This window comes from Drosophila nasuta, chromosome 3 (genome assembly GCF_023558535.2).
Source record: "Drosophila nasuta strain 15112-1781.00 chromosome 3, ASM2355853v1, whole genome shotgun sequence".
NCBI lineage: Eukaryota > Metazoa > Arthropoda > Insecta > Diptera > Drosophilidae > Drosophila > Drosophila nasuta.
In genome coordinates, this window is record NC_083457.1 from 47,681,013 (window position 1) to 47,695,003 (window position 13,991).

Below are 13,991 nucleotides of genomic sequence, written 5' to 3' on the forward strand. Positions count from 1 at the left end.
ATATTATTTTGAAATTAAACTTGGCGTGGGTGCAACGGTGCGAACGTTGGATACTTTTGAAATAAATGTTTACTTAATTTGCAAATTAGCTGAAAACATTGGCGCAATGTGGATGCTGCAAGCAATCAGCAAGTGTTTGGCCCAACAATTACAAGTATGTAGTGAGCACTGTGCTCAGTAAAGTTGGTTAAGAAGTAGGTTTGTGTGTGTGTCCAACACAAATTGGTTTATTGATTTTTCCTCAGCTAAAATGCTGCACACGGAATCATTGCCCACACATCAAGGCATTTATACGCCGCTAAGTCAGGCAATGACCGATTCGGAGTCCGATGAAGAGATTGAGATACACAACGCAACCAAGCATCAGCGACAGCGACAACAGTTACAACAGCAACTTCAACAGCAGCAGCAGCAACATCAACAGCAGTTGCAATCACAGCAGCAACAACAACTGCAACGTAATCGCAGCCGCATACCACCAAGTACGTTGGCATTAAAGTCGCCCCACACACGTACCACAACAGCCACACGTATTGTGGGTGGCGGGTCACAGTTGAAGCCACAGCAGCAATATACACAGCAACCGCAGCAACATTCAAAATTTAAGTCGGACAACAGCAGCAACAATAGCAGTAGCTACACCACCAACATGCAAAACACATTTCGCTCCGTGATGCTTAGCGATCTAGGCAGCTCAGCAGCCGTTGGCGGCGGCAATGTGGGCGTCGAGTTCTCCAATTTCAATGGCGGCGGTGGCGACTACGATGTGAGTGCCGACAATGTTGCCATCTTGGGCAACAGTCAAACCGATGACATACACAAACATCTGCCCATGTCGACGCGACGTCGCTGCTGTTTCATTGCCTCCTTGCTGCTCTGCCTGTTCGCTGTTGTGGGCTTCGTTTGGCTGCTGCCCTGCGGCAATGCCGATGGCACTGGCGCCTGTCCAGCGCCTGTGGATCGTCTGAAGACGCACAACTGGCTGAACAACTACACAAAGATAGAGCTAAGAGGTGGCGTTAATGTTGTGGCCGGTTTGCGTGCCTGGGAGAATAATCTGGTGTTTCTGTATCGTGGCGATGTCTTCTTCCCCGAATTTCGTGCCACAAATCACAAACGCAATGGCATCATCTCATTGCTGGGCAGCTCGGGCGCCGTCGCCTGGTACGATGAGACAGTGGATGAGCCGGTGGCCATTGATTGCACACTGCTCGATGTGGACAGCAATGGCAAACCGGATTGCCTTGTGATCGATGAGTATGGAGAACTGGGCGTCATCAATTCGGCCAGCGGTCAGTGGCATTGGCGTTTCATGGAGCATTCGGCACGCAAACTGGATGCCTATGATTTCCCACTCATACTGCCCGACATCGATGGCGACGGTGTGCTGGACATACTGCTTATCTCGAGCATATCACTGGAGCAGCGCACCAAAACCTTTGTGCAGCAGCAACACACGCCGGGCTCACCAGCAGCCGCCCAACTGGAGGCACGCAATGTGCTGCGTCTGCTGTCCGGTCGTCGTGGCGTACCCATTGGCGATGGATTTCGAGTGCTCGACTGCGCGCAGCTGTCGCGATTGCAGCTATCGAATGCAGCCAATGCGGCTGCCACGCTCAGCGTTAGCTACAGTTGCCAGCGCAGCGACAACCACACGGAGGAACAGCGCTCCAAGTCGCTGGCCGCGCTGTATCAGTTGATCACCAACAAATCGTTAGGGGGACAACGTTTGTTGCCCGCCTCCAAGATTGCGCAGCATCGTCGCCATGGCCAGCGCAAGGATACCGAGGCACAGCGCAATGTTTACTCGCTGAGCGGTCGCGAGTTGACCGTGGAGAATCGCGGCAAGTGCCCCGACTGCAATGTGACGCTGGTGTTGACCGAAAGTCGCAATGGTCAGCGTTTCACACTAAGGAATTTCACCAATAGCGGAATGTATGGCATGGTGCCGGCTCAGTGGCACTTTAAGAACACCAAGATGTCTGGCTTTGTGATGAAGTTCTGGAAGTGGCACAGCAACGCAGTCAGACAGACACAGCCACAGCAGCAACAGCAATCACAGGCGACCAATAGCGTGGACAAAACAAGCAACTATACGAACAGCACGAGCAGCAGCTCCGCAAAGCATCTGAATGCCATCAAGGAGAAGGACAAGAACAAGGACAAGTCATACAGCAAGACAGCAGCAACATCACAACAACAGCAGCAGCAGAAGAAGCAGCAACAACAGCAGCAGCAGCAACATCAGCGTCTTAAACGCGATCACGAACAGCAACATGAATTCCCAGCACAGCATGAGGAATTCGATGACTTTGAGCACTTGCTGCCGATCGAAAAACGAGACACATTCAATGTGCTCGCCACGAAGAATCAACGTAAACTTAATGGCAACAGTCCCGCCGCACAGCTCATGAAAAACTATAAAATGCAAATGACCACAGAGACGGTTATTCTGGTGCTCTTCATTGGCGCCGACACACGGATCGAGAACACATCGCAGAGCAATATTGTGCAGTTCTGTCGCAGCGATCGCAACGAAATGATTTGCCAGCCGGATCTCATTAATCAAGAGAACTCAATGCTGATTGCCGATCTCGATATGGATGGCTCACAGGAGTTGGTGTCGTACATGTCCACGTTTGTGCCCGCCGACGATGATCCCGTTAACAATTGGAAGCTCGTTAGCTATGTGCGTCTCTTGCGTCTTCAGTCTGAGCTGCCTTATTTCTATGAGCAGGAAAAACACAACTAGGCGGGACAGAGAGCGAGAACACCACCTTGGTAACAGGAACGTGCATTTAAACACACATCACACACACACTCTGGATTTTGGGGGAGAGGCCTGCCTGGTGGACAACACCCATCATAACACGTACTTAGTAGTTAAATTGCTAGTTGCATGTATTACAATTACAAAACATTAACAATTACGATTGTATATTATAAATAGAACCCTTTTCTAGTCTCTCCCACAAAAATAAACGGTTTAATAACAATTGCAACATATGTTTTTTTTGTTTGTAGTTTGTATAATCCTAAAAAGTCCGAAATTCATTCATTTTTGCAATGGTTCTAAATAATTAACGAAATGCAAATGCAAAAATAAAGAATTCACATTTCCACATTCTCATTTTTATTACAATTGATCGTCTACCACTGCGCGTGGTAGACCCGCCTAGATGTTAAGATCGCTCACATAGCGCTTGCAATTGGCCTGAAACTGTGCCGATGCCCATTGCTCTGTCAGGATTTTGAACTCTGCATCCAGCGATGGCAGCAACGCCGCATTCGCCGTCTGATTTAGCTTTTTGAGCCCGCGATAATGCTGTAATTACAATTAAAACAGATTTAGAAACGTATTAAACAAGTAAGCAAGCTGCAGTCGAGTGTACTTGACTATTAGATAACTATTATTCTGAAAATATACCTAATTATATGGCGCAAAATATACAAAAATGTACTAATGGATATATTTAGTATATTTATATAGCACTAGATATAAAATATACCATATGATATAAAAATACTATAAATTATATAGCACATACATTTACTAAATATAGCCATTAGGTATATTTCAGTATTTTTATATACTATATATTTTAAATGTAGTACTATATAAATATACCAACGGCTATATGTTATACCATATACCATACTAAATTATACCATTGTATGTATGATATATTTATATAGTACTACATTTAAAAAATATAGTGTATAAAAATACTGAAATATACCTAATGGCTATATTTAGTAAATGTATGTGCTTGTATATATTTGGATAATTCTCCGACTAAATTTGTCACTAATGAAAATGAAAAGAAAACAAAAACTGAAACAATTTAATAAGAAAATTGACGTTATTTTTATAGCTCTAGATTAGTCTATACTTAGAGCTAATATTCATTTTACATTTTCATGTGTTAAGATAAATTAAATAAATTCATTAATTTTTTGGTTTGAAGTCATTCATTTTCATTCATTTTTGCAATTATCTCAAAATAGAAAAAGATTTTCAAAATTATTATTATTACTAATTAAAGTGCCAATCCAGAACTATAAGAATCATCATTACAAGCAAACAAAAAAAAAAAGATATCCCTATTTCTTATAGTCTCTGGGACGGATATGGGTATATCGTCTTGTTGAAGCTGATTAAAAATATATTTAATTTATAGGGTCGGATATGCCTCCTTCTGTCTGTTATAATACCCTTCTACCCTATGGGTAGCGGGTAAAGTCGTTGGACTCACCTCAGCTGTGCTGTTGGAAATAAGTTTGGCCACTTCGAGCGCCTCGTCGTTGACACTGCGTGCCTTGCAGCACTTGTCAATAAAGCTATTCCCTCCGACTGTTGTCACTAACTCCAGTGCCTGCAGCTGTTCGCCCAGCAAAAAGAGACGATTGTGCTGAAATTAAACATAATACATTTAGCAATTGAGAATGTTTTGAAATGCAAGATTTTATTACTTACAACTTGACTGGAGACCTTTGGATGATTGTGCCAGAGCGCATAACCCTCTGGCAGCTGGCCAAGTTTGGCATAGCTTGTCTCAAGGCTGCAGTCATCGGCGGAGACAACATAGTCAAACAGCGGCAATTGCATAACGCCCAGATTCTTGAGGTTTCCCACAACGCCAGCCACCAGAGGCTTGGGGAATGTTAATAAAGTTCGCAGATATGTTCTAAAGCAATCAAAATATAAATTGGAAATTAATAAGTTCAAAGTATTTTCTTATCAGTTGTATTCTACTCACTTTAAGACCAATCCCAATTGGTTGGCGCCTGATTTGCGTTTGTCGAGCGCAGATGCAATCAGTTCCTGGCAGTCGATGCCCTGGCAGAATGTTTGTCCCTGCCCCACGCTTAACAGCACTGTGTTGCAGTCATTACTCTTGGCCAGTTTATTGAGCATTTCCGTCAGTTTCTGCAGCAACTGCAATTTGTAGGTGTAACCGGTCTTCGATGGCTGCATATTGACTATCAGCTGCGACACCTTCTCCAGCTTATGCAGCGTAATCAGCTCTGTTTTCGCTGACGCTTTCGACTCCTTTGGCAGCTGTTGCTGTTTCAAATCATTTGCCAGCGTTTGCGGTGGACTGCCATCGTTTCTTTGGTTGGTTTTTGTCTCCGGTTTCAAGAACTTGAATGCTGGATCATTGGCAGGCGCATCGGATGCATCGTCCGATAGATTGGCAACGGCAGCTGGTCGATTGTCCAGCGAAAGGCGACTCGCCGAAGCATTGCTCGAATAGGAGCTATTGGAACGTCGTCGCATAATCATCGACTCTTCGCTCGCCCGCTGTTTGTACACATAATCCCAGGAGTCAGAGGGTTGGGGCTTCGGTGTTGCTGCCTTGTTGTTCTTGAACACAGCATCGATGGCAGCCGCCGGTGTCGAGGCACGTTTATAGGCTTTGGGTGGACTCTCCTTTTTCGGTGTTGTAGGTGACATCAACTCGCTGGAATTTGCTTTCTGTGGTTGTTGCTGCTGCTGCTGAAAATGAAATACCAATATGTCTTAAAAGAGCTATCGAAATGGAAACTAAATTGCTATGTAGCTTACGCGTCCAGTGATGGTCAGCGAACGTTTACGCATCAACGGTTTGTTAGGCGACTCGCCGCCGCTAAGTTCGCGCTGCTCTCGCTCCACGGCCTGCATCATATTGGCGGCGCCTTCGTCACCCATCAAACGATCAATTTCGCTGACCTTTTTCTTCTTGACCTGCACCACGCTGCCACTTGCAGCGCCATTTGGTGTCTGCGCTCGACGATTTGCCGTTGTTGTTGACGCCACATTTGATTCGTTGAGCTTGGCTGGTGTTGCAACTCGCTTAGCTGCCACTTTATGCACATCCTTGGGCGTCATTGGACGCGCACGTTTCATACTTTCTTGACCGCTAGCACGCGGTGTTGTAGGTCGCTCACTTGTCACTGTTGCTGTGGCTGTTGGACTGGCGCTGTTTGAACCGCCTGCCTTTGTTGTGGCATATTGCGCCAGCGATTTCTGTGCATCTGGCATATCGGGATCCCAAATGATTTTCCGTTTAATGACCCGAGTGCGTTTATAGCCTGCAAGGACAGGAATATGAATCCAATTCTATTCGTTTATATCATAATTAAAAGGTGCTGAAGCATACCTGTGGCTTCTGGGCTATTGTTGTTATTGGTCGGCTCCACTGTCGTCGCTGCCTTCAGCTTATCCAGTGCGCTCTGCGTGGGTGACTTGGTCAGCGCCTTCGCATTGCCCACAGATTCGCTGCTGACTTTGCTTGCCTTCTTTGCGATTGGCCTTTTGCTCGCAGCTGTCAAATTGGAATTAGCATTAGAGTGGGAATTGGAGTTGTTGTCGCTGCCGCTGTCATATTCGTTCCAATCGTCATTCAGTGAGCTAACAATATCCATCGGCTGCTGCTGCGGCTGCTGTTGTTGCTGCTGCTGCTGTTGCTTGGCAGCTGCTTCTTTGCGACGCGCTGTTTGCGCTTTTAAATCCGCCATTTGCTCGAGAGCCACAGCACGCGCTTGTTCTGGAGATAGCTTCGCCTTACCCTTGGCTGCACTTTTGGGAGCGGCAGCAGCAACTGCTGCATGCAACACAACTGGACTGGCAGTGCTGCCATTGTCACCATCATCAATTTCCATTATCTCGTACTGACCCTCGCCCTCAATGGTCACGCCTACGTTGTCCAACTCGGCCAGTGCCAGTTCAATGGATTTTTGATCGGCTGCCGGTGCCGCTGCAGCTGTTGGTTGCTCCTGCTCCTGATCAGTGCCCTTGAGCAGCGCTATTAGATCCACATCCTTCAGTGTAGCTGCCGATGCCGTCTCGTCTTTATTGTGATTGACTGGTGTGGGACGACGCGACACCAGCTCATCAGTCAGTTGTGCCTCATTGCTGGCGTTGCCATTTTCAGTCGCGGCGCTGTCGCCCGCATCTTTAACCTGCTCCGCCAGCTCTTTAGCCAATTGATCCGTCTCTGTCTCTGTGTCGTCGTCGTGCTGTAAATTATGCATTTTTGCTATTTCCTGCTCCAATGAGCTCAACTCATCCAGTTTGTCAATTTTATCATCCTCTGGTATTTTGATATCCTCATGTTTAGATTTCACTGGGCCCGCTTTTTCTGCTTCTGCTTCTTCTTGTTCGCCTCGTTCTTCTTCTGCCGCAACGCTGTTTGTTTCTTCTGTTTTCGGCTGTGGCAACGGCGGCGTTGCGCCCAGTTTTTCCTTCAATTTATTGTCGTCTGCTGTTTCAGCCATATTTCACTAGCGCACTTGCAATATTTAGCCTACTCTAATTCACATAAAACTTGTAAAATTCCAATGCAGCCAAAATAGTGTTTTCAACGTTTTTATGCACTTGCTGCAATAGCGGCCATTTTATAGTGATGCGTATTTTACGAAAGAAAAATATATTCGATACACACGGCCACACAATTCGAAATGAACTGCTGCGCTCGACTACTATTATTGTATTCGTCAGCTGTCGTGTTCTTATCGATACATAGACGATAGGTTGTGTGCAAATTGCGTGCATATCGATAGTTTGACAGCTCTAATATATCTCAACCCCCCTACCCATACACCACTCCGATGAATACTTCATGGAAAAAAAAGTCTCATCTGCAGCAGCAGCAGCAGCAGGACTAACGCTGATAAGAGGGGAATTTGTTTATTTTATTCAACATAAAAGTTTATGTAAAATTGGCTGGTCGTGAGCGTAAAACAAAATAGTTGTGAAAGCGCGCTGTAAGCAAACAATTTTAGCATTGGTGGCGGTAACGAAAACAACAACAAACAAATAGCAAACAACAAAAATCCAGCAAAATTTTGGCAGCCAAAGTGGTGGCAGCGACTGCGACGGCGACGACGACTGCGACCGCGACAGCGACAGGATGTGGGACTCGTCAATGTTTCTGAGCACATTGACGCCAAAGTTTTACGTAGCGCTCACAGGCACCTCAAGCTTAATCTCGGGTCTCATCTTGATATTCGAATGGTGGTATTTTCGCAAATATGGCACATCATTTATAGGTGAGTTTTCAATGATGATGATGATGATAATTGCGTTTAAAATTCCACACAATTTGGCAGAACAAGTATCGATCAATCACATTAGTCCCTGGATTAATGGCAACGATGCTCAGTCTGATAATGGCAGCGGCAGTAGCAGCAGCAGCGGCTCCTCCAGCAGCAGCAATGGAGGTGGAGGAGGAGGGGGCGGAGGTGGTGCCAATGGCGGTGGCAACAATGCCAATTCAGGCAACAGCAGCGGCACACCCGAATGTAAAGTGTGGCGCAATCCACTCAACTTATTTCGCGGTGCCGAATATCAACGCTTCTTTTGGGCCACCAGCAAGGAGCCATTGACGTACTACGATATGAATCTGAGTGCCCAGGACCATCAGACGTTCTTCACGTGCGAGGGCGATGCCCGCAAGGAGGAATACGAAATCATGCAGACGGCGTGGCGTGAACGCAATCCCATGCAACGCATCAAATCCGCACATAATGCGCTGGAGATCAATGCAGAATGTGCACCCGCTTACATACTGCTGGCCGAGGAGGAAGCGATGACCATACTCGAGGCAGAGAAGATACTGAAGACGGCCCTCAAGGTGGCCGAGCTCAATTATCGGAAATCGCAGGCGACCCAACATCAAGGAGCCATCGCTGATGGTGTTCACAGGCGCGACACGAACGTGTTGATCTATATCAAGCGACGGTTGGCGATGTGCGCCAGGAAACTGGGCAAATTGAAGGAGGCCGCGAAGATGTTTCGTGATCTGACCAAAGAGATACCGTCGATCATGAGTGTGCTGAACATACACGAGAATCTCATTGAGACGTTGCTCGAGATGCAGGCGTATGCCGATTGCCATGCCATACTGGCCAAATACGATGACATCTCGTTGCCCAAATCGGCGACAATTTGCTACACAGCGGCGCTGCTCAAGGCACGGGCTGTGGCCGATAAATTCTCACCGGACATTGCCTCGAAACGTGGCCTAAGTCCGGCCGAAATGAGCGCTGTGGAGGCCATACATCGGGCGGTGGAATTTAATCCGCATGTGCCGAAATATTTGCTGGAAACAAAGCCGCTCATTTTGCCGCCGGAGCATATATTGAAACGCGGCGATTCCGAGGCATTGGCGTATGCGTTCTTCCATCTGAAGCACTGGAAACAGGTGGAGGGCGCGTTGAATTTGCTCCACTGCACCTGGGAGGGCACATTTCGTATGCTGCCGTATCCATTGGAGCGCGGACATCTCTTCTATCCATATCCGACGTGCACAGAGTGCGCCGATCGTGAACTTTTGCCGGCCTTCCATGAGGTCTCGGTCTATCCGAAAAAGGAGTTGCCATTCTTTATACTCTTCACGGCGGGCTTGTGCTCGTTTACCGCATTGCTGGCGCTGCTAACGCATCAGTATCCGGAGCCGATGGGTCTGCTGGCACAGACGGTACTTACATGGATCCTCTATCCCATACAGTTGCTCAAGGAGCGCATCGAGGCATTCTGGCCGTGCAATCTGCTCCAGCAATTGTCGCGAGTCTAAAACAACAAAAAACAAATTACAAATATATATGGAAACAGAATAAACGCAAATGAGGCGCCAACGCACAACACAATACAGCATGCACACCACTCACACACATACACACACACACCCAGTCACACACACAGATTTACAGATACAGTTATGGAAGATACACGCATCAAGGCATCAGAAGAAAACGCAACGCATCCAAAAGAGCAAAGTGAAAAAAACCCAAGTTACAAAATGAACTCGATATGGAAAACAAAACAGAAAAAAACCTTTACATACTATATATCTAAATACATATATATATATATATCTAAATATATATATATATATATACATATATTTTGGATCTTTGTCTGTGTTTCGTGAACTAATAAATGAAAAGCAAGTATGAACGAATTGTGATTACCACGCGCACTCATTTTGCTCCAACGTTCCTAACTCTAAACTGTCCGATCGTTTCGAATTTACCTCCCCCCTAAGCCTAAGGATTACAACTACTACTACTACTACTACTATTATGATTATTATTATTATTATTACTATTAAATTATGCATAATTTTTATTATTACTTGTGTGTGTTTTGCGTGGCGTATTCATGTATCTTTTGTTTTTAAGTTTTACTTTAGATATTCTCACATACAAAAAACGGAAAATACAGAAAAAAAACTATGATTTTTTAATATTTATTTCAAAGTTTATATTGTGTTTAATTCTTTTGTGCGCTCGTTTCCATCGTTTTATCATCGCTTACAAGTCGCAAATGTTATAGAAATGATTGCACACCTTGCACTTGGTTAGCAATCCTGGGAAATTGTTGGGATTTAGTGAAGTGAAATAATCATTAACAGCCTGAATAATTTCTCCAGTATAAAGCCTTAACTGATCTATTGTTAAATAACGATAGTTATCCAATATATGAGTACCAATCCTATATAGCACCGACTCTGCCGATATGTAAAACTTTAGCAAATCGTTGAGTTCATCCCAAAAAATATGCATAAAGGTCTCCGTCAAATTGAGCACAAATTGCATCACATTATCACTCAGATTGTCGGCCAACATTAGCAAAGCGTTCTCAAAACTCTCGGCATTGATGATCCGTGTGAAAATATCATCTCCGAACTGAGAGAGTGCAATTGCAACACCATTAATCACCAGACTGCTGAGTCTCAAAATGCGTACGCCGTCAGCATAATTTCTTGTGTTCTCCGGCGCATCAAATGCGGTTGATTCCGTCATTCCGGCGGATCCAGTGAAAACACGACCAGCGTTATTGCCACGAAGGCCAGCGTTATTGCCTCCGACTGCGGAACCTTGAAATGACTCTGGTAAGGGATTCGTCACCCGGCCAAGGATATCGGGTCCGATATTGTGCTGTACGCTGGCACGCAATTCCGCCGTATTTGTGACCACTTGACCATTCAGCTCAACACCTTGCCCATTTGCTGCGAATGAGGGGCGTATGCCATTGCGATTTAAATCCCTGTTGATCTTGTACAGATCGTTGAACTGCTGTCGCGATGGCATCTCGTTCACATTCCGTATAATGTCCATGTTGGCCCTAGAAACGCCTTTTGTTCGGATCGTCTCCTTGACCACCTTGTCGAACATACGCCTGCAATTGAAGAGACAATTAAGTACGAGGGACGTAAGTATTAGAAAAAATAAAATGGTAATGATCCTTTTTTGATTTTAAACGAAAATGGATGTTTTCCTTATAGCTCTAATAAATCTCTCTTCATAAATAACATTGTATAATCTAATTATGTTCATTTGATTTGTGTTTTGACTGAAATAAATTTATATCTTTCCACAAAAATCATTTATAGTTGATAGCTCAGTTTGGTACACAGAATGAAGCTCGGGGAAGTATCGAAATCAATTCAAGAACATTATATAACTGAGTTGAAGTACCTTATTGGTATGCCTTTCCTTTTTTATCTTTATGCCATACTCAAAATGGGTTCAACCACCAAATGAAAATAAAATTCGGGGAAGAACCAAATATTGCTAAAAAATAAATTATTGTAGGGGAATTACCATTTAAACTGTATTGGGATAAACTGTCAATTGCTTTCCAATTGCGACATAATCGGCTTAACTCACCTCTGTCGATTGCTTAGCGTTTCACGATACGAGCCAATGCGATTGTTGGCCGTATCATTGATGATGGTCGAAGCCAGCTTAAAATTGTAGACGCTGTGCGTGAAGAGGAAGAGCGAGGCTGACAACTGTAGCACATCCATGGTGGATATATCGTCGCCATCCTGATGTTTCTGTTAGCGAATAACGAATATTCTATAATGTATCTAAATAATAATAATACTGATACGCTTACTAGTATTAAATCTATGACGCCACTCGTCAAGCCCGTGGCTGATATCATAATGGATGAGATGTTCATGCTGTTGACCGTCAATTGAGCAATCTGTTGTTGGATAGTTGGATTAGTTAACGCTTCAACTCAAATACATCGCAAGGAAATGGCACTTACGGCGCCCACTTCTCGGCCAGCATTTGTGGCCACTGTCACCGCACTTGTGGCACCTGCAGCCCCAAGGCCAACAGCACCTGCCACCACACTCAGCCAATGACCGCGTGCCGTGCGATCTGTCACATTGATTGACTGCTCGTGCTGACTGCGATCCACAAGCTGAGCGCCAGCTCGTGCTGTCGAATAGCCAGCAGCTGCTAGGCCAACAGCGCCAGCTACCAACATAACGGGTGCAGCGACTGTGAACGCTAGTCCAGCTATGGGGACAGCTGCTGCTCCCAAGCCACCTACTGCCGAGGTAATGTCGAGTGCACCAAGCACCTTGCTTCCCGTTGAAGATGCTGGCGTTGGCATGGATTGCAAGATGACTTCGCCTCGCAATGTAAGATTGTAGACGCCTCGAGGAGGTGTCACCATAATGCCTTCGGGCAGCTGATTGCTGGTCACATAGGACTCCCAGTTGTGATACACACGACCATTTTCATCCACATAAATCATGCAGCAATCGTCGCTGTTGTTGCTGCGTCCATTGCTATCGGCTGTAAAGCGTTCGATTTAGTCAATTGTAGATAAGATAATCAGAAAATGCTTACAAAGACAGCGACGGGCACGAAAAACGGGATGGCAAGACCACTTTGTGGAATTCAGAGCATTATTGTGATCCGTCTCATTGGTGGCAACCAGCACATAAAAGATCGACGTTAACGACTGGCGATTTGTGTATTTACCTGTGTATACACGATGCAATAAACTACATCAACTGTTATGGGTAAATCTTTACTTACGTTGTTCCCAAACCGCATTGAATAAAGTTTGACGTAATCTGGCAAAGACTCCACATTGTTTGGCAACTCTTTCTTCGGCTTTTTCCCTTTCGTCGCCTACTAAATTGCTTGGCACTGTTGGATCAGGTATAAGGGTGCGGATTTTGGTTTCCAATATCTGCGATTGTTCATCTGATAAACTAAATACATATGCATGTGCATAGCGTGAGTAATGTGTTAATGTCTCATCGAAACTCAATTGCGCAGTACTCACAGATCCCAAATGATCTCATTACCAAATCCAAGGGATTCGCCAAAGGATTGTTGCACTTCACGAATGCTACGCGCTGCAACGCCATTATTATTTGCTTCAACACGCTCGCCCATTCTGTTTAGATCACGCTACTTTAACTGCTGCTGCTGTAATGTTCCACATTTAAAGGGAAAACACATTTTTATCGTCGGATTGTCAACGATGTGACTCACAAGCGGCCGATATTCGACAATGAATTTGTGTTGATCGATACTGCGCTGTGTTGCAATGTCAATAATAATCGATATCGAAGCTTATTGATAGGTTAAGCTCTTATCGATGAACTCAATACCGTTTCATTCATTTTCGCGCCTTTTGAAAAATTGTTTAGCAGCAATATCGACTTGACGTTTTCTCTTTAAATGTGCGTGTTTTAATGAACTAATAATATACATTTTATGTTGTAATTTATTTTTGTGTTGGCTTTCTTTGAATATGATAAACTTGGCGATCGTTTTCTTTTTTTTTTGGCAGCAGCAAATGCTGCCAACGAGGTAAATTTCCCATTAATGACTCAGCGTTTACTTTTTGTACATATGGATTTTTTTGCACATACATACAATGTACATTCCTGTCTACTTAACTTTTGTTTAGAACATTTTCCAAGAATTGTTTTTTATCAAATTGAATTGCAACACGCCAAGCACAATAATTAGAGACACATTACACACCATCAATTTGCACTCTTTAAATATGTGCATATTTGTATGTAGGTGTGTGTGTGTGCGTTTGTTTATGTGAATAAACTTTCATACTAAGTTTTAGCATTTCTAATTCGACTCACAGTTAGCATGCTAGCAAGCGGCTTTTAGAGAGCAAGAAAGAGCTTTTGGTTAAAGCACAAACATTACGTGAGAGTCGCATCTGG

At 44.7% G+C, this 13,991-nt stretch overlaps 4 protein-coding genes across 5 annotated transcripts; 2 read left to right on the plus strand and 2 right to left on the minus strand.

The window, feature by feature from the left end:
* The first annotated feature begins 2 nt into the window (after positions 1-2).
* LOC132793849 (uncharacterized) lies at positions 3-2,993 on the plus strand. Its single transcript, XM_060803962.1, has 2 exons — positions 3-154; positions 246-2,993. The coding sequence occupies exon 2, from the start codon at positions 251-253 to the stop codon at positions 2,750-2,752; it is 2,502 nt and encodes an 833-aa protein (XP_060659945.1). The 5' UTR covers positions 3-154; positions 246-250; the 3' UTR covers positions 2,753-2,993.
* A 29-nt stretch (positions 2,994-3,022) lies between these two features.
* LOC132793848 (nucleolar protein dao-5) lies at positions 3,023-7,437 on the minus strand. 2 transcript variants are annotated; one of them, XM_060803960.1, is made up of 6 exons: positions 6,144-7,437; positions 5,570-6,075; positions 4,761-5,497; positions 4,478-4,688; positions 4,257-4,412; positions 3,023-3,325 (listed from the first exon to the last, which is right to left on the minus strand). In XM_060803960.1, exons 1-6 carry the CDS (start codon positions 7,258-7,260, stop codon positions 3,176-3,178), a joined length of 2,877 nt encoding a protein of 958 aa, XP_060659943.1. In that variant the 5' UTR covers positions 7,261-7,437; the 3' UTR covers positions 3,023-3,175. The 2 variants fall into 2 exon arrangements, with proteins under 2 accessions (XP_060659943.1, XP_060659942.1); XM_060803959.1 differs by having other exon boundaries at positions 4,761-5,500.
* A 132-nt stretch (positions 7,438-7,569) lies between these two features.
* On the plus strand, positions 7,570-10,209 carry LOC132789493 (protein ST7 homolog). The gene is made up of 2 exons (XM_060797546.1): positions 7,570-8,034; positions 8,095-10,209. The coding sequence occupies exons 1-2, from the start codon at positions 7,896-7,898 to the stop codon at positions 9,558-9,560; spliced, it is 1,605 nt and encodes a 534-aa protein (XP_060653529.1). The 5' UTR covers positions 7,570-7,895; the 3' UTR covers positions 9,561-10,209.
* Positions 10,210-10,219: 10 nt separating this feature from the next.
* Positions 10,220-13,462, minus strand: LOC132789492 (uncharacterized). The gene is made up of 7 exons (XM_060797545.1): positions 13,085-13,462; positions 12,832-13,010; positions 12,640-12,774; positions 12,047-12,585; positions 11,891-11,980; positions 11,659-11,828; positions 10,220-11,167 (listed from the first exon to the last, which is right to left on the minus strand). Exons 1-7 carry the CDS (start codon positions 13,195-13,197, stop codon positions 10,300-10,302), a joined length of 2,094 nt encoding a protein of 697 aa, XP_060653528.1. The 5' UTR covers positions 13,198-13,462; the 3' UTR covers positions 10,220-10,299.
* Between the last annotated feature and the right edge of the window lie 529 nt (positions 13,463-13,991).

Excerpts from the sequence above, each read along its gene's own strand:
- LOC132793849 (XM_060803962.1), top strand. The coding sequence starts at position 251 with ATGCTGCACACGGAATCATTGCCCACACATCAAGGCATTTATACGCCG.
- LOC132793848 (XM_060803959.1), bottom strand. The coding sequence starts at position 7,260 with ATGGCTGAAACAGCAGACGACAATAAATTGAAGGAAAAACTGGGCGCA. Across the intron at positions 4,689-4,760 it reads CAATTGGGATTGGTCTTAAA|AACATATCTGCGAACTTTAT; the intron begins GTGAGTAGAATA and ends TGATTGCTTTAG. Across the intron at positions 4,413-4,477 it reads CAAAGGTCTCCAGTCAAGTT|CACAATCGTCTCTTTTTGCT; the intron begins GTAAGTAATAAA and ends GTTTAATTTCAG.
- LOC132789492 (XM_060797545.1), bottom strand. The coding sequence starts at position 13,197 with ATGGGCGAGCGTGTTGAAGCAAATAATAATGGCGTTGCAGCGCGTAGC. Across the intron at positions 11,981-12,046 it reads CTGGCCGAGAAGTGGGCGCC|ATTGCTCAATTGACGGTCAA; the intron begins GTAAGTGCCATT and ends ATCCAACAACAG. Across the intron at positions 11,829-11,890 it reads GCGTCATAGATTTAATACTA|AAACATCAGGATGGCGACGA; the intron begins GTAAGCGTATCA and ends ATTCGCTAACAG.
- LOC132789493 (XM_060797546.1), top strand. The coding sequence starts at position 7,896 with ATGTGGGACTCGTCAATGTTTCTGAGCACATTGACGCCAAAGTTTTAC. Across the intron at positions 8,035-8,094 it reads ATATGGCACATCATTTATAG|AACAAGTATCGATCAATCAC; the intron begins GTGAGTTTTCAA and ends ACAATTTGGCAG.